The 27,733-nt window shown below is 32.7% G+C and overlaps 1 protein-coding gene across 4 annotated transcripts in view; it reads right to left on the bottom strand.

Annotated features, from left to right (window-relative positions):
* Positions 1-3,927: 3,927 nt before the first annotated feature.
* Positions 3,928-27,733, bottom strand: part of Liprin-alpha (PTPRF interacting protein alpha) — a 134,270-nt gene continuing 110,464 nt past the window's right edge. For 2 of the 4 annotated variants that reach the window (XM_072537468.1, XM_072537470.1), the window contains exons 12-18: positions 27,277-27,478; positions 23,739-23,893; positions 22,897-23,121; positions 21,585-21,833; positions 21,236-21,392; positions 18,148-18,264; positions 3,928-17,697 (exon numbers count right to left, since the gene is read on the bottom strand). In XM_072537468.1, the coding sequence (XP_072393569.1) occupies positions 17,617-17,697; positions 18,148-18,264; positions 21,236-21,392; positions 21,585-21,833; positions 22,897-23,121; positions 23,739-23,893; positions 27,277-27,478 (1,186 nt within the window). In that variant the 3' untranslated portion in view covers positions 3,928-17,616. The remainder of the gene's footprint in view (positions 17,698-18,147; positions 18,265-21,235; positions 21,393-21,584; positions 21,834-22,896; positions 23,122-23,738; positions 23,894-27,276; positions 27,479-27,733) is intronic. The other 2 variants (XM_072537469.1, XM_072537471.1) reach the window with 2 other exon arrangements.

The raw sequence follows: 27,733 nt of genomic DNA, 5'->3' as shown, positions 1-27,733 counted from the left end.
CAGGAGATCCTGCATCCCCAAGCAGGGACATTAGGATGAAAAACATGTTGATTCCTCTTTTTAATAAAGTTTAACCTACTCTTTTTTCCTAATACGAACATAGTAGTCCGTATGAGGTTTCATAGGATTCATGCTCTTCACCTCTGGGTACATTGAGTACTTAAATTACTGTGCGTAAATACTTTCCCTAGCAATTAGTCATTGTCTCTGGATAAAGTGCTCTGTGTATTGAAGCTGTTGTGACCATTGGTCTAGTTACTCACCAACAGCCCATCTTGCTCCTGAAGAAGCTACGTATAATTGTAGAGAAATCTCGAAAGATGTACAAAATTTACTTTAATTTTACTTTGGCAAATATTTCAGATCTGAATACATTTATACATCTCCTTTGGGAGAGCTGAACCAAAAATAAACTTACCAAATTGATATATTTCGTGAATTTTAATGGCACAATAAATGGTATTACAACATAAAATAGGAGTGCAACAAAAGTGCAAAATATATAATTGCAGCAAACAACTACTCATAAAAAACAGGCGGTGTGTGACGTCTATAGTCGTTTAAGTAGAAATTGTCTTATTGATACACTTAACGCACATCATTGTTTTTGGTATTCTGTGGAATTGTGCTACAACCGTAATCGATTAAAAATCGATTTATCGATTCGATCAAGAAAATTTCTGTCTAAACGACAACTTGTATACCTACGATTTATAAGCATGTTCTTTTTTGCTTGCCTTTTTGCTCCACAAAACTAGACCAACAGGCGATAATTAATAATCTAAGCAATAGTAATTGGCGGCTCATTTATTCAAAGGACAAAAAATTCGTATACCGTATCCAACTGAACAAAAGTAAAACAAATCTGAACTAACGAGCTGGAGTGTGTTTATATAGGGGATTTAAAGACTAAGAAATGAACATACATACAACAGATACATCTTCAGTTCGCACTGAAGTTTTTTCAACAGATTAACAGATTCAGTTTTTCTTTTGTTAGAAAATTGATACAGTCGACTCGCGTTAATTCAAACCTGCGATAATTCTAACCTCTCTATAATTCAAAGTTATCACGAGTTCTCTACAAAATCTCTTTATATTTCGAACTAAATCAATACATTTTTATGCACTTGGTAATTCGAACGAAAAAAAATCATTGCTATATAACAAAACGACGTGTTAATTCGAACTCATCGCGTATGTATCAACGCGACTTTGTTTTTGTTATGATTAATTTGACTACATATTTGACACACTTCTCACGAATTGGTTTGTTTAGTTATTAATTACTGTTATTCTTTCGTTGGTATACAGATTAAAATTTTGTTAGTCATGAACCCTAGAAAGTATAAATGTTTGACGATTGCTGAACAGAAGAAGTTAATCCAAAAAGTAGAGGAAGGTGAGAAGAAAAGTGATGTTGCAACAGAATTTAAGATTCCTCTGAGTACTCTCTCAACCATAATAAAGCAAAAGGAGAAAATTAGTGCTGCTCAAACTGCTGTAGTACGGAAAAGGACTACTAAAGGTGAATTTCCTCGTCTGGAAGAAAGTCTGGTCATTTGGCTAAGACAGTGTAGAGGACAAAAAAAGTGTCTATTAGTGGAAACTTGTTAAAGGAAAAAGCAAAAGAGTTCGCTTATCAAGAACTTTGCGTAAGTGAAGGGCGGCTTACAAAGTTCAAAAAGAGAAATGGTGCAGTTTGCTTACATTGGTACGGTAAATTGAAGACCTTGATTTAAAAGTATGATGCCCGAGACATTTTTAATACTGATGAAACTGGCCTATTTTTCAAATGTTTACCGGACAAGACGCTTACTTTTAAAGATGAAAAATGTCATGGGGGAAACATAGTAAAGAGAGGTTGACAGTTTTACTTGCAGTAAATATAGACGGATAAAACTTCAACCCTTAGTGATAGGAAAAGCAATGAAACGATGTTTCAAAGGTGTGAAATCGTTTCGTACGGATTATCGTGGTTACAAAAAAGCTTGGATGACGACAGAACTTTTTAACAATTGGCTTTTAACAGTTAATGGGGATGGGAAACGGCAAAAGCGGAAAATTTTATTATTTTTAGACAATTGCACTATCCACAACAGTCCTCCTACATTGTCCAACGTGAAACTCTACTTCTTTCCGCCAAATATATCTTCCAAATTGCAACCATTGGATCAAGGGATCATCCATCATTTTAAGACGTTCTATCGCAAAGAAATTGTTAAGCTCGTTTTAGAATCTCTCGACAAGCAGCTAACTGCAAATATCACGGTTCTGACAGCTATTTTACTGATTGACAAGGCATGGAGAGGTGTAACACCCCTAACAATTCTTTACGGCTTCAAAAAATTTGGTTTCTTAAAAGAAGATCAGGAAACATCATCGGTGTGAGTTTTTCTGACTTTGTTCAAGTGGATGAAGTTGCTGTCTCAGGTTGTCTCAACCGATGGCGAAATTTTATCTGCGACAGATACGAATGAAAAAAGTAACGAACAGAGGTATCAGTTAAGAAAGCAAGATACTCATACGATACCTTACAAATCTTTTGCAATGAACAGTAAAATTAGTAATCTCAGGAGCCTGAAACTCCGGAGTTGAATGGTGAATACTTCAGATAGGGGGTCGAAAGCTCGAGGTAGCAAAATCTAATGTGGTTCAACTGAGAAACAGGGTTTTATATTTGATTATCTTATATTAATAATCTTAGTTTGATTTTAATAACCGTGAAAGCCTTATGAGCAAATTTGGATAAAAAATAAATCTATGAAGTATATGTTGCAAGAGTTTTACATATTTACACACTTGCTGTAAGTCATTTGGTCTAGCAAAACCAACCCAATACCGACCAGCAGTATTTATTTTATCGGGTACTAAATTAGAAGACGTTAAAATTTAAAAATTCCCACAATTATTTTTTTACCAAAAAATTCGTGTTTGTAAAGCCCCAATATCTATTAGGTTTTAAATTTTTTTAGTTCTTCTGACATATGATTTTTTACATGGTAGGTTGTTAGTCCTACGCAACCTGAGGTATATCCCCAAATATGCCAAAAAAACCATCAAAATTGAAGGATGTTTGAGCCAGAACAAGAACAGTAGCTCCATCTGTTTATATTGATTGCTAAAAATTATTCACATAAACAAATGCCCATGCAAATCAAATTTAAAATTGTCTATTAACTCTCCATCTATCGACGGAACAACTTATGTTACTGCAGGGGCTCCTTTGTGAATTACAGTTAGTGACTTTTGCGCGATTGTCTATATAAAATGTGTTCTGTCTCGCCCATTTAAAAACATAACATTCAATCCCATGCTAATTATTAATTGTCCGATTTTCAAATTACCACATTATACATACTGTAGAACATGATACGAGAGCATATGAAGTGGAAGACATCACAGCAAGTAGCAAACTTCGTAAAATGTTGATCCTACTATAACAACTACTACAACCAAACTAGAAAGAATAATCTAGAAAGATATTGTCCAGAGAAGACTCATTACTATAGTTATAAATACTATATATCCCCTTAGTCACAAATAAAAGCAGAATTTGCTGAAAGGTGCATAAAATTTATAATATCCTGATATAAAATAAAACCAGAATTTTGGATATTAAGTTTATAGGTCATAGGTCAAGTTATGGATGAATTTATATATCTTAGAAGCCGAGAACACCGTTAAAGGTGAACATCATTACACCTCGTCAAATATCAAAAAAAACTGTCTGTGTAATATAGACTTTAATAGATAACCAATCCTAGAACGATCATCTCAGAGAAATATCGCACATTTTTTGAGCCGCCACTCTCGGTAACTAGTACAGTGAAAGAATAACAATTAGCAAAAATAAATACTATTTAAAACTAAACTATCGTAGTCAAATATTCTCCAAACTCTTAAAACTAAAACTAATATCAAAAGTAACTTCTAATCAGGCTAATGAATTTTATTTTACATAATTAACTTACAAATTACAATATTTTTTAGTAAATATACAATAAATATATTATGGTATGTACAGTACGACTAGTCTTGAATGGGCTAAATGCATGTGGTGGTATAACAAAAATAAAAATAATATAAATAGATCGTAAAATATAATAAAGTATAAAAAACCTACTACAGCTATACCAATAACAGAAAATAGGCTCAAAAGCGACCTACAATCAAATGCAGATGTACCGAGAAGGGTCATTTCTGTAAAATAAAATATTGACTAAATAAAAATAAGAAGATATTACTGGTGAGGCAGTAAGATCTTAAACCTGTAAGTATATATTTTTTTGGACTTATATTATTGCATTAAATTTCATTACTGGCTCCGCTGCTTGTGTTGTAATTCTCATTTGCTTATTCCTAATGGAAAGCGAAAGATGCTAAAAAAACTAAAAGGCGTATATAATATCAAAGACAAATATACTTGAATCGACGTATGATTTGTTATCAAGGACTTCAAAGCACCAAAATAAGTTGTATAAACAGACGGCTAAGTATATGTGACTATTTTTCAACTACACCCGTATAGCTTAAACGGGATTTCGGCCCAAGAACGAGCTATGTCGGTTCCATTTGCATTCGGAGCCACAAGCCTCCAGAGTAAATAAATGGGGACAGTTTTTTCACGTGATAAGAAGCTTTCTGTCGCTTAGATGAATGTAAAGTATATACCTCGGTAACACAACGCTGACTATCCTACTATGAGACTATCTGACTATGAAATCCGACTATCATCGGATATGCGCAGGTGCTTAGGTACTTACTAAAACCCAGAGACCAACAAAGCGTAAAAGCAAATTTTCCTAATATATCTATTATTGTTTTCTGTCTATGCTCCTCAAAGACATAGAGTGCCTTACATACTTGTAGTCTACTGGAAGATCCATTTTGCACATAGTAATCTGTATAATCAAAATTATAAATCAAAAACAAAGACTATAAAATAAATAAATCCGAATACACAGCTCCATACTTTCTCGTTCTCCTTCAAGTGCTTTCCCAATTATTGATGGTTATGATTGCTGCATAGTATGGCATCTGTATGTACAACTGACCCTTCTCTTATGTTATCCAAGCAAGATAATTTTCTCGCACTTTGTGGCCACTCTTCTATTCAACTTTTTCTATTCTTAGAAGACATAATTCTTTTATTTTTTACCCCATTCAATTTATCCTGAGTAGCTGATTTTACGTTGCCTTTTAGTTCTAATTCTTCTAATGAGTTCAATTGTTGATTATTCCCGTGTTCTGTACATGAGATTTGTGATATTCTGTACCATTTCCAGGAAATAAGGTGTTTCACGCTGTTTAGAGTCAATGTTGTAACTCCATGAAGTAGTATTTGTATGTTATTCAACTTTCTACTCCTATCCATATAATGTGAAGTTTTACCACTTTGTCTGTTTGTATTGTCCAATATATACCAAATATCTATCTTCTAGGGAGTATAATACTATCAAATCATGTTGGACACAAAGAAAAAATATTACGACACAAGAAACCAGTAGCATCCTCAGTAACTATATAAAACTATTTAAATCATGAGATATGGATATTAAGAATTGAACAACGTCTATTTAGTAGGCAGTAAGATAGGCTGAAGAATAAATCTGTAAAGATAGGGAATGTGAAAATATAAAATATGATCAAAAATGTAAAACTAGGATTATATCTCATATTGTAATTAAGTACAGAAATTATATAATACTGTAGTGACTAAAATATATCATCAAAATATTCACGCCAACCCATAAAATTTTTTGGTTTAAAAAAGATTTATAATTGAGCAGCAAAATATTTTTTGCTTGTTTATTTTTTAGGTTGCCACACTCAAAAAACAAAAATATGTTGGCAACACTGTTAATGTGGCAGTGCTGGCAATCCCAGTTTACAAGTCATATGGTATATTCATGTCTAGTTTAGTGTGTTTATAGAAGTTTTTTGTACCTGGTAATGACATTCTCATTCAAAGGGTGTCAATACTAATTAAAATTTATTGTGTTTATAATTGTGTGACAGATGCACTACGTATTGCGGTTGGGAATAGCCAGAGTCATTGTATAAGAAGATAACAGTAGAAATACAAACTTTAATAATTAATGGTGATCACTATAACACGAAAATAGCATCCACTACTAAAATTTCGAATATAACTATGTACCTCATAAAAAAACTTACGCAAAAAACTTACGAATTGTACGTCATATGAAAATTTTGGGTTTGTTTCTACGGAGTAAATAAACATATTTTCTAACTAAAAATCATCACTTTCACAAAGAAACATTCCATGTTATTGTATCTAAATCTTCACTAACGAGAGCATCTTTGTCAATAAGATCTAAAGGTTTCTACATGTAACCGTGCCGAACAGCACTAGCTTACCTCGATCGTGATGAACAAACGACTACACTAAACCTAAAATCACTTAAATTGGATATTTCATGATTCAGCAGCTAAAAAAATATTATTCTCTTAAACAATCTCAAAAGGTCAGCTTGTACAAGGTGTCGAAGATATGACGTTCTCAAGAATAAAGAATATTAAGCAATATATATTACAAATTATCTTCGTTTCTGGTGGTTAAATTCTTTTTGGTGATGGTAACGATTCTAATAATTACCTAAACAAAGATGGCTCTAATAATTTAATAACCCACGGTATTTATCATTTTTTGTTTTTATATTAGTTTAATGTTCACTTGTTGAAAACGGTTATGTATGTAAACGTCAGAAATGACCCTTCTAATATAAAACATGAGAAATGGATACAAAAATTGATAAAGATCCTAACATTTTACTACTGGCGATTTTTAATTTAGATAAATTAATTACTGTATGGAATACGTACTTTTAATTTCCTAGGTGAGGGTGGATAACCTACCTGTCTATACGAGTAATTGAAATAAATAAAACTCTTGGTGTACTAAATACCTCCGTTTTTATAGTAAAAACAAAAATTGTCTTTTGTGTTTGTACTACTGTGTCAACTATTTGAAAGATAGAGCAAAAGTGTAACAATTGAGTATGTATGTAATTTTAATTTAAAAATTATAATGATAAAATAAAATAATCGCTATGAGTAAATGAACGTATTTAATCGTTGTAAAACAGATTTTGGTTCAAAGTATCTTTTTTTAATTGAAGCTAGTGATTACAATATAAAAAAATATATAATACTTATTCTAAACAAGTTCTCTCATAAAACCCTACTCATCATACAGGAGAATTATTTAACACTAAATATAATGTGCAATTTACCGCTAGATGGCGCAAGGTCGTTGATCCGGCTCGATGGACCAATTAAATAAGTAACCGGAAAAAACTCGCCAGCGAACGAGGATGATGAAAAACGCAAGTTGTTAACAATGACTTAAATACAGACATTATCCAAGAAGTGTATTTAATGTAACTTTAAAATTAGCAGTAGTAATGTTGCTATAGCTTGCGTTTTTATAATTTTTAAATAATATACGTTACACCTGATTAATTTTATCATAGTTACAATTTCTTTTCTACATATTGCCAACTGCCTAGTTATGTTTTTGGCCCGGAAGCTACTTTTACGAATAATCATTTGAGGCTGGCTTATTGCGTTTATCCATATTTTACAGTACTTTTCTTGATCCCACTATGACGTCTCTGTTTTCTCCATATTCAAAGAATGAATAAACCTGTGAGGTCTATTCAGCTATATTTGTCATTTCGAAAGATTCCGCATTTTGCTTATTTTAAAATTGTTTTCTGCACTATTCTGTTTTATCAGCCCAGAAAATAGTTTCGGTATTTCATTTTTGCTGCCTTTTTGTCTCTCTCTTTTCTTTTCATAAGACTTTTTACTTTACTCGACACTGATGCCAGTCCCAACTATCTAGTAAACTAAGTAATAGTCTTACTATTTGTACAAATTTTGACTTTGATTTTGAACAATTATTATTCACACGCAGTGCTGCAACATATAAAACTACATAAACTAAAATAAAGGTTGAAATGTTATTTTAAATTTTTTTTAAAAATTAACATTTCTAAATTAGTATTACAAATAAAAGGTTTATAATAAAAAATATTGAATATGCACTTCCATTATCCATGATAATTTTTCTGTTTTCAATTCTGTTCCTGCAACAGGAAGTTTATTTCAGCTATTAATAAGGTGTGATAGGAATTGTTGTATTGTATGATTCCGACAATGTCAAAATATTCCCAAGCTGAGTGAAACGACAATACATTAACCTTCCGTTACTCGTGCACGGTGTGTCAGACCGGCCCTGTAAATAGTTTCCAGTAACTCTGATTGTAGTGCGGATTTGGAATTGCTGCTCCATATACCTCTTCAGTCAACTGCGGTGTAAAAGGGCATTTTAATCTTATTATTAGGCAACACGGTCCTGTATACCGGATGCGAGTTTTGTGCACATAGTTATGTGCTTTGGATCAGACATCGAAAGTTTTACTCTGTAAAGTGATATAAGTCCTTTTTATTATTTTCAATCTTTATATATTTGTATATTTATAGGTATACAGATATGGGTTACGAGGAGGAGAAACAACAAAGATTATTAAAATTATTTAAGGAAGTATCGACCGACAAGAAAATGTATGAAGATGGTGATGAACAAAATGAAATTCACCATGTAGAAGAACGATCTGAATGTAGTGATGGTGAACAAGAATTTGAAGACGATCAAACAGAGGAAGATAATGTTAGTTCCAGAAGGGAGCCGTACTTTATAGGTAAAGATAAATTAACAAAGTGGAAAAAAGATTGTCCACCGAAGAATGTAAGAACACGCAGTATTAATATATTTGTACGATTGCCAGCTATAAAAGAATTTGTTAAACCTCAATCACCACCTATTAACATCTGGAACTGCATTTTTGACGAAGAAATGCTAAATCCAGTTATTGACCCTACAAATATAAAAAATGAGAGTTTTACAACTGATTACAACAGACAAAGAGATGCAAAACCTACCGGCATTGCCGAAATCAAAGCCCTAATTGGTCTTCTTTATCTTGCTGGTATTAGAAAAGCAAACCACGTGACTAGGGGATCTCTAGACAATGGATGGTACTGGCATTGAAATTTTTCGACTTGTAGTAAGCCTAGTCTCTTTTGCAGTGTCTGCGATTGGATAACATTCACACAAGAAATACAAGAATACAAGACAACAATGTTACCATTGACAAGAAGCTAGAAGGTTTTCGAGGAAAATGCAGTTTCAGGCAGTACATTTCTAGCAAGCCGAATAAATATGGCATACAGATTTTTGCTATTTACTATGCCAAACAGTTCTATACCAGTCACTTAGAAGTGTACGTCCGAAAACAATCAAATGGCCCTTTTCAAGTTAGTACAGCGACGCAAGACGTAGTAGAAAGACTTTGTGAACATATTTAAGGGAGTAATAGGAATGTTACTCTGGATAATTGGATTTGTAGTGTCCCTCTAGACGAGAGCCTCAAATAAAAAAAACTTTAGTGAGTACAATTCAAAAAAATAAAAACAGTTGCCATTAGAATTTGTAGAAAATAATGGCGGGTGCATTGGCTCTTCAATGTTTGGTTTTTACGACAGAATCACCTTAGTTTCGCATATTCCAAAAAAAATCGAAACGTCCTACTCATCTCAACAATGCACCATGGAGATGCTATTGATCCTACTACAAATAAACCTGAGATAATAATTACATACAATGAGACGAAGAGCGGAGTATATGTGGTGGATAAATTATGCGCGCTCGTGCCACAAGACGACGGCCTATGATTCCTATTTTTAATTTGTTAAATGTAGCAGGAATAAACTCTTTTGTAGTTTATATTAGTCTAAATGAAGAATCTAAAACACCACGTAAAGAATTTTTACTGCAACTCTCGATGTTACTAACCAGGGACTATCAAAAATGTGGCTATGTCTACCAACTTACCCAGAACCATCAGAAACCATCATATGTGACTTGCCAGCGGAACAAAATACCTGTATTTGAAACATGTTACACCATTGTGTAGTTTATGTTATGAACATGTTAATTAACATTTCTTATTTTTTTTTTGTTACAATTACTATTTATTTTTGTTTTTTTTTTTAATGAATTAATTTCTTTAAACCTAGTAAACAAATTTAACAATATTCAATTTTTTCTTTTGATTTCCAAATTTTTTGTATATATTGGATACTGAAAACTGAAAAAGAATGGATCACTATGAAAACATAATGTGGGAACAAACGCATATCTATAAAATTATATGGTCATATATTCAGTAAATAAGATAATTGTACACATTTTACAAAAAAAAATATTACTGACCCGTATTTTCGGACCCAGTCTTGTGCACCGTGTGCGAGTATTTAAATCACAGAAAATTGGCGCAAGTAACGGAAGGTTAAATTACATATTAAAAAAATTAATTAATATATTTAACCCACCTAACCATAAACTGCACATATAACATAGTTTTAAATGAATTCTTTCTTTTAAATATTTTTCCTGTATAATAAATGTTCTAGTCCACGACCTACTGCCTTAAATGAGTGAAGATAAAAAGAAGAGGCAAACTTCCTTAAGATGCATAAATATAATCTAAAATGATTTTAAAATTCTTTTGCAAGTAAAAAAATTCTAGTTTTAAAAAGGCTTAATCAAATGCACAATTGTGTAAATCAACAGAATGGAATAAACTGAATAAACAAAGTATCATTTAATCCCAAGATATTTGTTTAGTACTTATAACATGTATTTTAAAAACCTTACGTCCACCGTAAATATTACAGATCTCAGAAAAATCATTCATCTTCTATAGCAAATCATTTTTAACTTCTATCTAAAATTATGTACATTATTTCATCGCCAAGATTTTTAGAATTTCATTTCCAGCGAGGAATAATGGTCACTTTATAAACAGAAAACATTTTAACCATCATCTACATACATTAATATACACGGTGTTTGCAATGAGGTGATCAAAGTTCTGGAGAGTGCTTAGAACAGTTTGCTCGAAGTAAGTTATAGCCATGTTAATTACCTTACTGATTTATTAATTTTTGTAAAGTAAATAATAGTCCGAAAACTGTCAGTACTACAGGTAAAAATATGTGAAACACGTGTAAAATGCTTTAAACATATTTTACAAGTTTTCGCGTATTTACATGTGTTTTACAAATATTGTACATATGTTTTACATATATTTTACATATATTTCAATATATTTTATACATTAAATTTTGAAACATGTTTTATATACTGAGATTCTAGTGGGTTGAATTCTAGTTAAGGAAAATGCTCAGATACTTTTGAAATGCCAAAAAATATTTAAATAGTTTAGAATATCACTATTAAAGATCCCAATCGGTCAATAACAACGTTTCGGTAGCGCAATGGTAAGAGCCTGAACTACTGGGTGTAATAACTCAAGGATCGCAGATTAGAATCACGCCGGGGGTGGGATTTAAAAAAATCTCATCTCTGTCGAATCTGTACTCGCCCGAGGTACCGTAATTATGACTGATTGTAAGAATCAGAAAGAAATTAATAATATAATGGAAAAGACAGTAAAAAGATGTCTGAAAAAAAGACATGAAAATGATATTCGAGAAACAACGAAATTTGTGAGAGTAGCGCGAATGGTAAGTCGATGATTTGCACAGTGATAAGTGTATCAAAAATAGTTTTGGTATGAAACATGCGCAAGTTACTGAAAGACCAAACAAAATTGTTTCCCAGAAATCCACGTATGAAAGTTTACAAGGAACTTAAAAATTGCTGAGTCTTGTAAATTTATTGGTCAAAATGTGTATTAATATTAATAAAGTTATTAGAGCAAGAAAACTAGAAAAATATCAGCTGTTGCTGGATAGAAAACTCGAAAAAGACTTCTTTAGTTCTTTCCAACTAAACAGAGACACGGCTCTAAACGCTCAATTGCGAAGATTACCCAGTAGACGAGTATTATCAGTATTACAGAAGAGTACCAATATTATGTGCAAATTACTTGGCGAATGACCTGTCTAGAACAGGTACAGCTAGTGGCATAAACCATGTCATCACGTTTACTTACTCCATATTTATAAATAAATCTTCTAAATAAATATTTAAAGAACCTCTAAATTAGTGAATAATGTCCATAGTCAATATGGTTTTGTGACTATGTTTATACAGATTCAAAGAACTTCATACTGATCTACAACGTCTCCAGAACGGACTGACACCGAAAGATTCTAATATTTCATTATTATTAGTATTATTAAGGGAATATTTGTCACACATTTTTAAGTATTTATTACAAAACAATTCCGAAAAAATAGAAACGAAAATGATAGCACTGAAAGATAGTGCAGGCACGCTTGGGATAATACTGACTGTCGCTGCCACATTCAACAATATTCAATTTTATAGGCCAGTTTCTCTATAGATTCAATTGTTTTAAGTTTACAACGAATTAGGCAATTGCATAGCGCATAAAACGTTTTCAATTTGATTAGTTTCTTAAAATTACTATTATAATTTTCTGTTCGCTGTTAAACAGACGTCTGACTGTAGTGAAATGTATCTTTATTTAAAAAAAAATGCTGCATTAATCAGTCACTGTGATAAAAGTAGTAAGGGTACCTCTTCTTACGATAAGCAAAATGGCTTCACTCACAGAATTCAATAATTGTTTATTTTTTTTAAATTCTATATGATTAAAAAATAAGAAATTAGTTGAACAAACTTGTCCACCCTTTCGAGCAGAAAGATGTATATTCCCTTCATGTTAAATCTTATAAAATCGACCTAGTGTCATCAAACCATTAGCGGCCACCGTTACTATATATGGTAACGTAAAACACATGATTTTTAAAAATTCTGCAGTACGTCCGTGGAACTCGTCAGTTACATATTTTGAAAACTATCGTTTCCAGGAATACTTCAGGCATCCATAAAACGTAACAGATTCGTATTTTAGTCTTTTCTCAACCGTCGAGAGGTAATCATATGACAGTGTGGTTTGAGTTTATAGAAAAAGATAGGCGTCCGTTTTGCGTAAGTAATTTTTGATAATCTTCTAGTAATTATATTTGCATATTTAAAAAAAACTAAGTTTATTATACCCCAACTTATTATAAATGGTTGTATTTTATCAACAATTAAATGTAGCGAATTTGGTAGGAATAGTCAAAGTACGCCGTTACCATATGGTTGCGGTGGGCGCTTACGGAGTCATTACCTTATTTTTTTTTCAGTCGTGGATTTTCGTTAGCAGAAACGCTAGATATGGTAGTCGATAATATTTTTATAACACCGTCAGATGTAAATGGTGCTGATACAGACGAGGATTCTGCGAATGAAGATGAAGGTGGATTCGTAAATAACCTAACAGGCGCTTAGTTGTACAAATAATGATATGCCTACATATTATAATTGGTTATTTTTACAGGTAGGCAGCTACGATAACAAGCAAAAATACAACTTTCTAGCAATGAAGGGATCGGTACTGATAATTAAGAAGTGTAGACAGAGGTAAATATAACCACTAATTTTTTAATTTGTTTAGGTTTAAAATTTATTTTTATTACAGAAGAGGATTATTCTAGGTATGAAAATCTATTATGTCTTGATATCTTCAATATATTTTTTGATGATGAGACAGTAAACTACTTAGCGGAAGAAACCCAACAATGTGTAAACCAAACTGACCCATGCATTACATCTGGAGAAATACGTTGTTTTATAAGTATTCTCCGGCTATCGGGGTACAATCCATTACCATCGAAGAGAATAGATTGGGATAGCCATGATGATGTAAAGAACTTTACATTTACATTACCATATGGTAACACCATATAATTAAAAAAAAAGACATGAAACCGAAAATCTTGTTTTTTTTTTATTAAATTATTAATATTTTAATCTAAGTAACCCTAAAAGTAAAGATTTTCAAGAAAAACTTGGGTGCTAATGGGTTAATATAAATCTGTTTACGTAGCTAGTTTCAACTACTCTTAAAATGTATCAGTTATGATGGTTCGACTGGACCGAAAACGTTTTGAAGATTTGTAATTATTTTGGATAAATTTTTAAATTGTTTTTAATAAATAATATACCATTATACATAAGAAGTTCTTACGTCTATGTAAGTTATTTTTAAAAGCTTGTAGAGGGTTAAAATTGCGCTGAATCTTATTTTTTAATCACGAAGAATGTAAAAAAAATGAAAAAATTGAATTCTAGGAGTGTGAGCATTTTGTCTATCTTAACGGGAGGTACCCTTTCTGAAGACATTATAATTGAAATTGTAACGGCTTAATAAGCTCAGCTTACTAGATTCTTGGTTCGAGCCATACGTCAACCAGAGTCCAAAATTATTCTGTCTATAAATTCCTTTCCAGTTACTATTACTTTTTCCCTCTCTAACACTATGTGGTTTTTTCTTTGTCGGTATTTAAACGGTGTTAACAATTAAGACTGCCAAAATAACAGCATCATGGATATATCTTGTCGTTTTCTATTTCTTTAAATGCTATGATGTGAGGTTTGATTCATTTTATATCTGAATATAGGTTATAAAGCAAGCTTTTGTCTTTCACCCCTTACTATTCTGCAATTATCGGTATAGGTAACATCAAAGTTAACACTTTGTGTTGTTTTCAATATATAGTTATTAAAGTGAAACGTATATGGGTGTACCTTGCGGGTAAGCTGGTCTTGACGATGTGACATCAAAAGCCATGACGATGTATTATATCAACAGGCACCCTTCCACCACTGTTATCATCATAGTTGTGCGTGCCTGACACGTAGCTCGGTTGCTTCGTGTGGCTCTTTTAAAAGTAGCATTGTTTAAAGTCGAGTAACGTTACAAAGTTATATTTTTTATTTTTATCCTTAAATAATTATTTTGTCTAGTTTTGTTTATTCGTTAATTTTCGCTAATTATATACTTTGTTCAGTTTCAGTTTAAATTCCATCTTTATCTTTCCTATGAACCCTGTGTACGTCGTGTCAACGAGGCACCACTTTTCTGTTTACTGATTTAAATAAGATCTCTTAAAATATTTTATTTTCCATTCTAACTATTCGAGAAAATAAACCTTCACACTTGTATCCTTTTCTGGAACTTCCAGCACGTCCATTCAAGAACGTAGTAGCAATCCCATTCAGCATGTAAGAATACAGTAGCAAGTCCATTTAACACACGATTGCCAGCAAGTCCATTTAACACACGATTGCCAGCAAGTATTACTAAGCAGCCTTCTGTAGCAACATTAAAATAAATAACCACCAAAAAGAAGAAACAGTTTTTATTAGTCATTTCATTGTATTTATGAAGAATTGAATTTATTATTTTTAACTGTGTAAAGCATATGGAAAATGTTGCCTTAATTGCTTTTTGTATCTCAAATAAATATGTTTAATTATCTTTTATATTTGTTCCATTTGATTTCGTCATTTAATATTTTATGTTAAGGCAGGAGCGATTCTATTCTTGACTGAGCTAGTCAACGTCGTGAATCAACTGGCGCCCAGCGCGGGGTCCAAAACTAAAGTTTTTTTATCAGTGACAATATTATTTATTATTTAGTTTGTAATAATACTACGTTCTACTAAATTCTGAATTTCTAGAGTCTTAATGTTTTCCGATGGAAGATTATTGATCCGTGAGTTACTATATCTCATCGTACTATTCATCCATCAGCCGACTTGATTTCACTCGTGACCTGTACGCGTTTGATATATTTCTCTGACTAGCGTGTGGCTCGAACCAACAATTCAATATTCTACACACTTCGAAATGTACCTGCAAGGCCACTGAGCAGTCAAGCTGAGTTCAGTTCCTTAATTATAAATTCTTTCAATAACCATCAATTTCGAAGTTTCATATCTGCCGGGCGTCCGTGAAGGCCACACCTTTATTATCTATGTTGCAGAATTTGTACTATTTATTCATGCATCCTGTCGTATTAAAGATTTTGTACAATCTATAAAAGATCACATTTCTTCCAAGGCATTTCTGATTTTGAATTGAATTTTATGTATAATTCATTGCCGCTATTAATATATGCTTACTACTTTTTCTGTCTTTTTTTCTCCATATAATGAACAGAACTGAAGGTTTACATTCGGATCATAGTTTTCATTTAATTTTTATTTCCTCAATTTTCCCCAACTGGGGTAATATTTACTATGACAGATTTTGGTAAGGTTAAGAAATTTAAGCGACAATTTTAGTAACAGTAACAGGGTTTTTAATTTCAAAAATTGATTTTTTAGCCGTTCATAAGGTATGGCTGCTAAATATAATCACAGCGTAAATTATTTTATGACGATAGTTGTCAAAAGAGTTAGTTTAAAAAAAAATAAAAATGCTAAATTCATTATAGCAATAAGATGCCAAGTATGCAAGTTTAAAAATAAATAAAATAGCTTATGTAGCCCATAGAATAGAAAACATAACTGTAAGTAGGTTTTGAAGAGGTTTGGCGGGGGAAACTCTGGTCAATTGGTCTATAAAGTTATAAAACATCAGCCATGATCAAAATGGTGACTTTAACGTCATCTGGCACATGTCTGCACATGTAAAACAACTAAAATAATAGTCACAGTCAAAGAAACAAGAAGGTTAGGATTCTAGGATTTCTATGTACCCAAAAGTTAACTAAAGAACATACGACAACATGACATAAAACATGATTTTGAACTAAAAAAATAAAAACAAGCGGAAGTATATCGGAATTGATAAAAAATAGTCATTCAAAAATTGGTCAAATTTGATAGTTACAGAATTTCAAGTTTATTTATGAACATTGATTTTGAATAGTAAAATGTAGGCTAAAAGACATTGCTGTAATGACAACATTACATTATTTTATGTACGTCAAACCGTAGAAAATCATGTATAGGCTTACGATGTTAATTTGTTAAAATCTCAAATATGACGGAATAACCATCTTGAAAATGGGTGAAGCTTCATGTAAAATATGTTACCAAATATTCCCACGCCAAGTCCTTCATCCTTCATCCATGACTATGATTTTATTAGAAATTAATGTAAAAATATTTTTTGACTGTACAGTCTAAATCTCTAGCATAAAATCGTTTAAAACATAATTAAAGCTGCACATAGTAAATCTCTTATAGAAATACTGGCCTATTAACGCTGGTAACCCAACAAACAACAATTTTAATGTACAATTAATAATACTATGAGTTATTTAATTACGATATAAGGGTTTTTAGTTCATTAAAGCTCATTTACCAATTTCATACACATATCTTGATTTCCTTCTCACCTCCGATTTTTTCATAGCATTACCATTTCTGATGGTACGTGACGGAGATGGTGATGCATTAGACACAGATATGATACCACTTCGTAGACTTATTCTCCATAAGTGAGATCACACAGGTAAGATGTAAGCGGTTACAGAAGGTGATACCACAAACTGAAATTTTCTCACATTGCTACATCAAACAAAGATATTCTCAAGGGTGATATCACGCTAGGGTGTGACTCACAAAACGATACCACTCGCAAAAGTGATACCTTACACTGAGGTGATACCACACATTGCTGCAACTATTTTATCAATGGAACACTACACGGTCATTTTTATTTTATCCTATTAGAGCTATGGAACATATCAGGATTGAATATCGTGCGGTTTTCGGTCCGCCGCTACATGAAGTAAATTGGTATATTCTATTTTCAAGGTTTGTCTTGCCTGCAAGTAATAGATGGTTAATAATTATACATATATCAACAATTTAATTTATAAATACAACAGAAAAACAACAAATTAGTAAACTACAAGTTTTTTTATGCAAATCGTGAACTTAGTGCCCAAAATTTTGAACCTGCACTATACAAAACAAGTGTTTCCTTGTCTTATTGAAATTTTTGACATACAACACGACAGCCTTTAATCTGTATCAATGAAATTCCATGAAATAAACTCAAAATACTCTCATTTTAAGTATGTTCAATAACACGTTATATTTGAAACTGTTAAAATAGATAACTTGAAAAAGTTTTGCGATCATCTAAATATGAGTTGTCAATTATTATTCTTACGTCAAGTCTAAGAGGAAGTACGAGCATGTATACGTTGATACGTTTTTATCTATTGAATACTTATTTGACAGAATGAAGTGATAAGAAATAATAACATTACCGGTGTATTTTGTGTAGGTATTTGTAAAGCTAACGCCATACTGTCTGCATCAAAACTTTCATCTAAAGCAATCAAAGCACCATGGACACCAGATTCTTCTAAATTATTACTATAATCCTAAAAAATTAAAAATATTCAGTAAAAACATCACTAATATTTACAAAATATAATAAAAGAAAGAAACATAGCTTGTATTATTCATAAATTAGTTGCTTGAATTGAAATTTATCTTTTACATATTTATACCTATTAATTAACGCGAGCGTGTAAGCTTCACGCAAACCCTTACATAAAAATAAAAGGCTTTTTTTTATACGATCAGATCATCGTGGTGTACTTGAATTTAACTTTCCATAACAAAAATCTAATTGCCGTAGGTTGATCATCCGTGAACGATTACTGGAAATTATCAGCATGTTAAAGCCTCAATACCCAACATATTGAGTTACCACTTAACAATGATATATGCTATTAACGCGAAGAAATCTGAAGGCTACCGAATAATGCCCCATGAGCCATCTCCTCAAGACAAGAATTGATTATATCTTAGATAGAATTTCACACAATAAATAATTAAATTCGACGACAGACTTGTAATCTTGGTAAGACCAGACTGCAGTTCTGAGTCTCACTACCAGAGAAGTGAACATAATTGCGATTATGTGTTCTCAAATGGCCCTCTTCTAACCAATACGTTTCAGCTAGTCCAGAGACTTTAATGGTATATCTTGCCAGCTCTCTTTCAATAAATGACAGCTTACCTGTGATTGTCTTTGGCCCTTGTACGTTCCATGTACCGACATTAATTAATTTCTGAGTTTAATGTCTGCGGACCAGTGGCTAATTTCGCACTTCTTGACCCGGACTCAAGAAACTGGTAGTCGATTGCAAATTAAATTAGGAAAATAATTTGTTCAGTAAACTAAATAGGGCAGATAAGGATTTGAGACTATTTTATCCTTCCTGAAAACTTTGGTAGTTTTGACATCCGAGCTATTGCTGTTACCACGACGGTTTTATATTCACACGCTAAACAAAGAAAATGAAAGCTCAGAATTACGGTACGACACGGCCGCCACTCTGTTTCTTTCATTGGAAAACATGTCGCTAAATGGAAAGAAATAAAATCTATATTTCGATGCCTTAGAACAGAACTAGTCTATGTCCGAAATCACAACTTTTCAGGAGAGCAATTTAAAGTTTTTTAGAAGTTTGGTTTTCCATTATTTTGTTTTTCAAACATTAACGTTAACTTTGTGCATATTTTTCAATTCATTCAGAAACTTTTACATTACTATAAAACTAGTTTTTTTATTTCATTATTTTAATAAAAAGTTAAGTGGACATAGACCAGTGATGCATCAGAATTATTAGTGCAGAAGTAGCTTATCTAGACTTATACTAGTTCTACACTAACAATATTCTTTATTTTCACAAAACACGCAGTTGCTATTTAGTAAAGTAGAATGAAGGAATGATTAAATAAATTACTACTGTTCATAAAAATACAAATATTTTATTAATAAATCACTGATTACAAAATAAATTATAAAAATAGTGATTTCTTAAATTAAGTTCCCTTATGATTTTAAATTCAAATAGAAGTCATGGTACAGGGTGGGAGTGACCAATCATTTACATAGATATTTCAAGTCCTCTAATGTCTTTGTACTACTAGGTAAACATTTACCATTCAACATTTGCAGGTCATTATGTACTAACAAAGTTTTTCTTCTTGTCCTACGCTCAGTATTAATTGTGATAAAATTCAAATCATCATAATTGTATTTTATAAAAACCGCATGGGGTGATCGGGCTCAACCTCTATGACACGTACCTTCTGCCACTTTACCTTTTCTGAATTTTCATTTTTGTCCATTTCGTTATAGTTTCGTTTTAAGTATGTTTTCTGGATTCAACAAAATCGTAAAATTCATCAATTTCAGTAACATTGCATGGAATCTTTCTACATGCTGTTCATGCACTAAGGTACCACTGACTTGGCACGTATTTAGCAACATTTTTTAAAGCCCTCTTAACATAACTATGCATAATATCACCTTCGTTTCGGGTATAAATGCAGTTTTTTCCATTTTAAGTGAAAGATACTATGTATTCAGGAAAAACATTTTACAAACTCTTTCCTTCTTTTTAGAAGTACAACCTACTACTACTACTACCTGTCGACGTTTTTTCATCATCCTTTTTATCAACATCATTAGTGCAGTCATCAGTTTTATAATTCCTTACTCTCGAGCGCATAATAGGCTTCTCCTCTACATTATTTATAATAAAATGCTAAGGTATAGGCCAATAACAAAAACTACTATTTGCTAAAATATAATTATAAAAGTAACCTACATAACCTAAAACGTACGTTAATAAAATTAAACTACATATTTAATTGTACAAATAGGAACTATTAAAATTATATTAATATTACTAATACTTACATTGTTGTGACAGTGCCACCATATACTTCTCACGACTCAACATAATTATTTGAATTATCAAACAGAAAAAAGATTGTTTTTAGGGTACAATTTTTACTGTTGATTTTGAGATACAAATTTCACAAACTAACCTATGTTTACAAAAACTAGACTAGCGCTGCCACGATCTGGCGAGTGTAGAACTAGTCTATTTTCAGATAGGCTTGTTCTGCACTTAGTATATTTGATTTAAATCAACTCAGATAAGAAGAGAACTAATAAATGTTGACATACACTACTTCTGCACCAACAAAATTAAGATAATGGACATAGACTACTTCAGTATTATTTGAAATTCTTAAATAATTTTAAACTTGGACTTATAATATTTCTGCAGTAAATACCCACTGTAACAAGGAAAGTTCTGGTCAAAAAAACAGCAAACAGCCAATTTTGGACATAGACTAGTTCTGTTCTAAGACAGCGATTTGTTTTTGTAGTTTTTATTGTTAAATTTATTCATTATAGTTGTATAGTAGTCAGTAATGAAAATACGTGGTTAACTTAATGAGAGGTTGTTGTAAGCCTAATAAGGATTAAACAAAATTTAATTGTCACATTCATCAGTTAGTTAACTTATAAAAATTATTGCTTACCTTTAAACCTATAGAAGCTACCCATTTAACCACACGCTCATTGGTCCAAACTATGACATCTGATAATGTATTCTCACAATTTTTTCTCCTCTCTTCTAAAGCGTGTCTATCGAAATTTAACCTCTTCAAACACGAAATGCCGTAATGTAGGCTAGTCCTGAAAACATATTCATTTACAATAAAATGAACAAAACCACAAAATATTTATATAAAAAATACAATAATCAAAAGGAAAAAGAATATTTGGTTTCGAAAAGTTAGTTTACGGATTTAATACAAGAATCCTTTAAAAATACATCTTGATGTGTACGACGAAAAAATCAAAGAATACAAAATTGTTAAAACTTACCGATGGAAACCATCGACCATCTTTAATTGTCCTCTTAGGTCCTTCTTCGTTAAATGGTCTAGCATTCGGGCATCGACCAAGCATTCCATAAAGGTAGTCCGGTATTGTGGAAGACCTAGTGCTGGAAGCCAAGAATTGCCGATCCATTCGTGGTTCATATCACCAAACGCTAAAGTTGTTCTGGAGGTTTTTGGCGCTGACGGTGACGTTAAGGATACCATTTCTTGTATTGCCAGACGCAGCTTCAGCCTAACGAATAAACAAAATTAAGCACGCTAGATATATAAATATGTAAAGATTTTTACATACTCGTATACTCATACATACTGCGTTCCCAGTGGTCAAGTAAGCCATAAGCTAAAAAAGCTTATGGACAAAATGAATACGAAGACAAAAAGAGATGACCCAGAAGAGAATGCAGAAATTAGTAACTTTCATAAGTCTACAAATAAAAACATAAAGAGAACGAGTAGACGGGCGACCTGTTTCAACAGTGACAGACTGTTTCTGTCCGAAATCGATGTTAATGACCCCAATGACAGCCGGGTACTACAAGCCAACCTTCAGCTCAGTTAGGCAGCTTCGGCAGAACTTACTATTGCTATGAGAGTGTTTAATTTAACTTTAATACAAGAGCTTTAGGTCAACTAGAGCGAAAACAAACGGTCTATCGGTTGTTAATCTTAACGTTAATGGAAGATGTATGAAGGTGTACACAATAATAAATATGTAACCTTAGGTTAGGTTAGGTTTTACAAAGAGAACGAGTATACGGGCGACCTGTTTCAACAGTGACGAACTGTTTCTGTCCCAAATCGAAGTAAATGACCCCAATGACAGCCTGGTACTACAAGCGAACCTTCAACTCAGTTAGATAGCTTCGGCAGAACTTACTATTACTATGAGAGTGTTTAATTTAACCTTAATACAAGAGCTCTGGGTTAACCAGAGCAAAATAAACGGTCTATCGGTTGTTAATGTTAACGTTAATGGAAGATGTATGAAGGTGTACACAAAAATATGCAACACTAGGTTAGCTTAGTTTAGGTTTTACACAGGGATTAAAAATTAAAGTACATATATGATATAATTTTATACTAAATAACCAAAAGAGAAAAATGGTTATAAACTTTACGAGAATTAAATATTATTTGATCCACTGTATAATTTTCACATTAAAGAAATAATCTTAAAACACTTTGAAGATCAGACTTTTTTTAAAAAATATTTAATTTATACTAATTGGATATCTTCCGCTTAGGATTTGTTAATGGTTAAAATTTCGAGAACGTATAAATGTTTAATATTTTACCTGTGAAGTGGATTGCTAATTCCTATTTCTCTCTGGATCTCCGTATCGCTAAGAGCGCTCATAATAGCGCCAGATTTTACGTTGGCCCGACATGCAGCGACGTACCAAGCAGGCATTCCTACCCACAATTCCAACCAAGCTACAATCGTCGGTCCATTCCACAACGCAAACGGTGTACCAGCCTTCATTGCTTCGGCTAACAATTCGTGTCTGTAGTCTAAATCCCTAAAAATTTTATATTTTTAAAATATTCAAAAAATGTTAACGTAAAAACACGTTGAACGAATTTTGTTTTTAATAAAACTACATCTTGAGTGATTTTATCAACAAAATCACATTTTTTGTCGCTTATATGGAACAAAAATCTGAAAAAGACAAACAAATACTACAAAATTGGCTAGAATCTACATACAGATTTTATTAAAGGAGTATAATATAATAGTGTAATTAGGAAGAAAAGACTTACGAATTATTTATTTGGCTAAACTATGGAGTATATAAAAAATGTTTATAACAAAACTGATGTAGTCGAAATATCTGAATAAACCCAAGTTTTTTTTTAATCGAACACCCTGTGAAAACCAGAGGTTTGGCGCATCCTATATAATTTAATTAACAGAAACGAAACCAATAAAAATAATAAAATCCACATAGTATTTGTTTGCCTGAATGATCTCGAATATTATTGAATAAGTATAAATATGGGAATGAATGTAAATCATCCCACAAGTAGAACAAAGTTATGTATGAATCTGATGTTAACCATACTGTTCTATAAACTACTGTTTTTGGTACATATCAATCAAATTCTCGGAATAAGGGTAAACACCAAAATAACTTACTTCTTTTTCTGTCGTCTATCAAATTCAGGTTTTTGTCCAAGTTTTCCAGATATGCTCATCGTATCACAAAAGTCGCCGTCTGAGATTCCAATACTGCTTTGGCTTAAATTTAAATTTATTTCGGGTCCTACTACTGTGGGTTCTTTTCCTTTCACCTAAAAAGTATAAATTTAATCATGCGTCAAATATAAAGGGAAATATGCGAAGAATGAAGAATTATACAGGTTTGGAATACCAACACTGGACCAATTACATCCAACAACTATTTAATGATGAAAGAGAAGAACTGTCATTAGAAATCACCGAGGATACCGGACTACCAATATTAAGAGAAGAAGTTATCTATGCCATCAAAAACACAAAAGAGGGTAAAGCTACTGGACCAGATGATGTGCCAATCGAATTATTAAAACTCATCGATGAAGATGTTATTGGTGTAATGGTTGAACTCTTTAATCTAATATATCAGACTGCCACAATCCCCAGACAATGGCTGCAATCGACCTTTGTAGCAATTCCCAAAAAGCCAAGTGCAACAACTTGCTCAGATCACAGAACAATAGCTTTAATGAGCCACACACTTAAAATATTTTTGAAAATAATTCACAGCAGAATTGTTAAAACTCTTGAATATGAAATTATTGACACACAATTTGGCTTTAGAAATGGTATGAGTACAAGAGATGCTTTGTTCGGCTTGAATGTGCTGGCTCAGAGACGCATGGACATGAATAAGGACATGTACTTATGTTTTGTAGACTTTGAAAAGGCATTTGATAAGGTTCAACATAAAAAGCTTGTATTATTAAAAAGCAAAAATATTGACAGTCGTGATATGAAAATTATATCTAAGTTATATTGGAATCAAACTGCCAAGGTAAGAGTTGACAACCAGTACACTCAAAATATCAAAATACAGAGAGGGGTCCGCCAGGGTTGCGTGCTGTCCCCACTACTTTTCAATGGCTACAGTGAAGCGGTATTTCAAAAAGCGCTCTCAGACTCAATAGAAGGTATATCTATCAATGGAGAAGTTTTGAATAACTTACGTTTTGCAGACGATACAGTAATAATGACGGATAACAACAATGATTTACAGAACGTAATGCAACGCCTTAATGAACGCTGTTATGAGTACGGACTGAAGATAAATTTAAAGAAAACTAAATACATGATCATGACTAAATCTGCACATGCAAATATCCAACTGACTATTGAAGATACTGCAATTGAGAGTGTTAATAACTATAAATACTTAGGAACATGGATAACATCATATGTAGACCAAACCAAAGAAATTAGGACACGCATTGAAATAGCACGTGCATCATTCATTAAACTTAAAAAGTTTCTTTGTTGTCGGGATATAAGGTTAGAACTACGCCTGAGAATGCTTCGATGTTACGTGTTCTCTACTCTTCTTTATGGCTTGGAAGCGTGGACAATAAAACAAATCCATCTGAATAAGTTGGCCGCCTTTGAATTTTGGTGTTACAGAAGAATCCTACGAATATCATGGATTCAAAGAATGTCAAACGTGAAAGTAACTAGAAGGATAGGAAATGAGGCTGAAATAATATTAACTATCAAAAGACGAAAACTTGAGTACTTAGGACATGTGATGAGAGGGCAAAAATACGCATTATTACAACTTATTATGCAAGGCAAAATCCGAGGAAAGCGAAATGTGGGAAGACGAAGAATATCCTGGCTTAAGAACTTAAGGGAATGGTTTGAATGCAGTAGTGCAGAACTTTTTAGAGCGGCAGTCAACAGAGTCCGCATAGCCATGATGATTTCCAACCTTCGATAGAAGATGGAACTTAAAGAAGAAGGAACACCAAGGAATGAAAATACAACATTTTTCAGGGAAAATTTGGATCCTGATTAAATATGTTCCTCATGTTTTACCAGAATACATGTCGTTGTTGGTATCTGGGTAGATTATGCTAAGTAGGATGGATATTATCAAGCCAATATCAATATTTTTAACCCGTTTTCAACTCCTCGTGAAGTAATTACTATTTTCTCCGCCATTTTTTTTTGCTGTAAGATGATTCATTAATTTCAAAACTGCTAAAAACTGTAATATCCCTTGTCATATATGATTAATCTATTTTTTATTTCATTCTTTGGTTATTCCAATAAACATCTAGTTAAGCCATGTTAGATACTTTTTTCTTCCTCTTCTTCGTTATTCCAGAGCTTATGAAGTATTTACACATTAGATATATTTTGTACCCCTTGTAGTAGCACACAAATTTCTGAGTTCATCATTGGGAGCTTTTAAATATGCTCTTTGTTTGAAAGTGAAGTCAGCACTGATATGTTTTCTTAGTTTTATCTTACTTCTAAGCAATTGCATTTCTTCGTGTGAATTTGATTGAGTTACTCGAAGGGATCAACGATCAAAGATTAATAAGGTTTGCGGCTATTAAGCTGTTAAGGGAGCTTGCTAAAACACCTTTTGAGCAGTCTTAACAAAAAATTCATTTCACGGCCACCTTTAAGGCAAACAGGCCACCAGACTATCAGTCACCTAAAGGTCGGTTGACCAGAGTGACCAAATGTTCTTTGATGTCATTAAATGCATCATTAAATCCAAGTATTGATGTTATAAAGTGCATCCAATTAAATTTTATACATCACATCGTATCCATTTCCACTGGAGCCTTCCTGAACCTAGATAATGGAGATAAATAATCTGCAGACGGTACTGGACTGCGTGAGAACTGCAAGCATAAACTACGGCCTAGTGAGTCGATATTGAGCTATCGTTGAGCACAATGAGACCACACTGAAGAAATCAAGTCCATAATAGCAATCGTACAGTCCACATTTACCAAGATAAGATCCTTGCTTGCTGCAGAGATCTGAGTTTAAAAACCAAGGTGCGGATAGTGAGGTGCTACGTTCTTCCAGTGCGTATATCCACTATATGTAGTCGTAGCCTGTACACTGACGCAAGCCACTGATATTGAAGGATATTGATAATATCTTATGTGGACCATGTCACCGACGCCAAAGTCATACAGCGCAAAAGAAGAGAAACGAAGTGCTTAACTTAGTAAAACAACGTAAGCTTGAGTGCTTAGGCCACGTAATGCGCAACGAAGAAAGCTATCGAACTCTTCAACTCGGCATGTATTTGGCAAAAGAGGATCAGGACGTGGTGGTATAGCATGGCTAAAAATCCTCTGAGAATGGTTTGGAATGATCACCGCTGAAGAGTGGTCAACAAAATCATGATAGCCTTGATGATCGCCAACAATCAGATCGGATAAAGCACTGAACAAGAAGAGAATCACTTCAACTTAAACAACAACAACTTAAAGCAACAATTTTGAATAAAGAATTTGTTCTGAAAACACAGTAAATAAAATACAAATTTAGAATCTACTCGTGTAAACAATAACATGATGATGAAATATTTTGATGTTCCATAATATTATGTTGCGTTTTGTAGTTTCAATGCAATCCATTTCGATTGAAAAACTTACGAAGTAAATATGATATTGAATAGAAAGTGATCACTTACCTTTTCTTTTTTGCTGAAGAACCTTCCCAGCGAAGATTTGATTCCTTTCTTTTTCTGCGCAGCAGCTGCAGCGGCGACAGCGGCGGCCGTTGACATATCCCTCGACAGACCCGAGATGGCGTTCTTGTGCAGGCTCTCCTGGCTGCTATGACGAGATGACAATGGTGATGGAGGTGTGTGCGTGTGTCCTTGCCTAAACATACTACACTCTACTGTCTAAACTGAAACTAAGAGCATGCAAGAAAGCAAGCGGTTCTTAAAGATGACTGTTAGGTGTATTTTTAATCCAAGTTGGGTCAGTGACGATGGAAAACGAATAAGGAATATCAGAAATTAAAAACAAATTGGAAAAGAAACTTTAACGATCCCAAAAATTGGAGTGACTTAGAAAATTATTGTCCCATGAATGATGAAGAGAAAATGTGTTCATCATGTTATACGCGATTATAAAACTAAT

This window comes from Diabrotica undecimpunctata, chromosome 7 (genome assembly GCF_040954645.1).
Source record: "Diabrotica undecimpunctata isolate CICGRU chromosome 7, icDiaUnde3, whole genome shotgun sequence".
Classification (NCBI taxonomy): Eukaryota; Metazoa; Arthropoda; class Insecta; order Coleoptera; family Chrysomelidae; genus Diabrotica; species Diabrotica undecimpunctata.
This window is presented reverse-complemented; position numbering and strand designations above follow the sequence as displayed.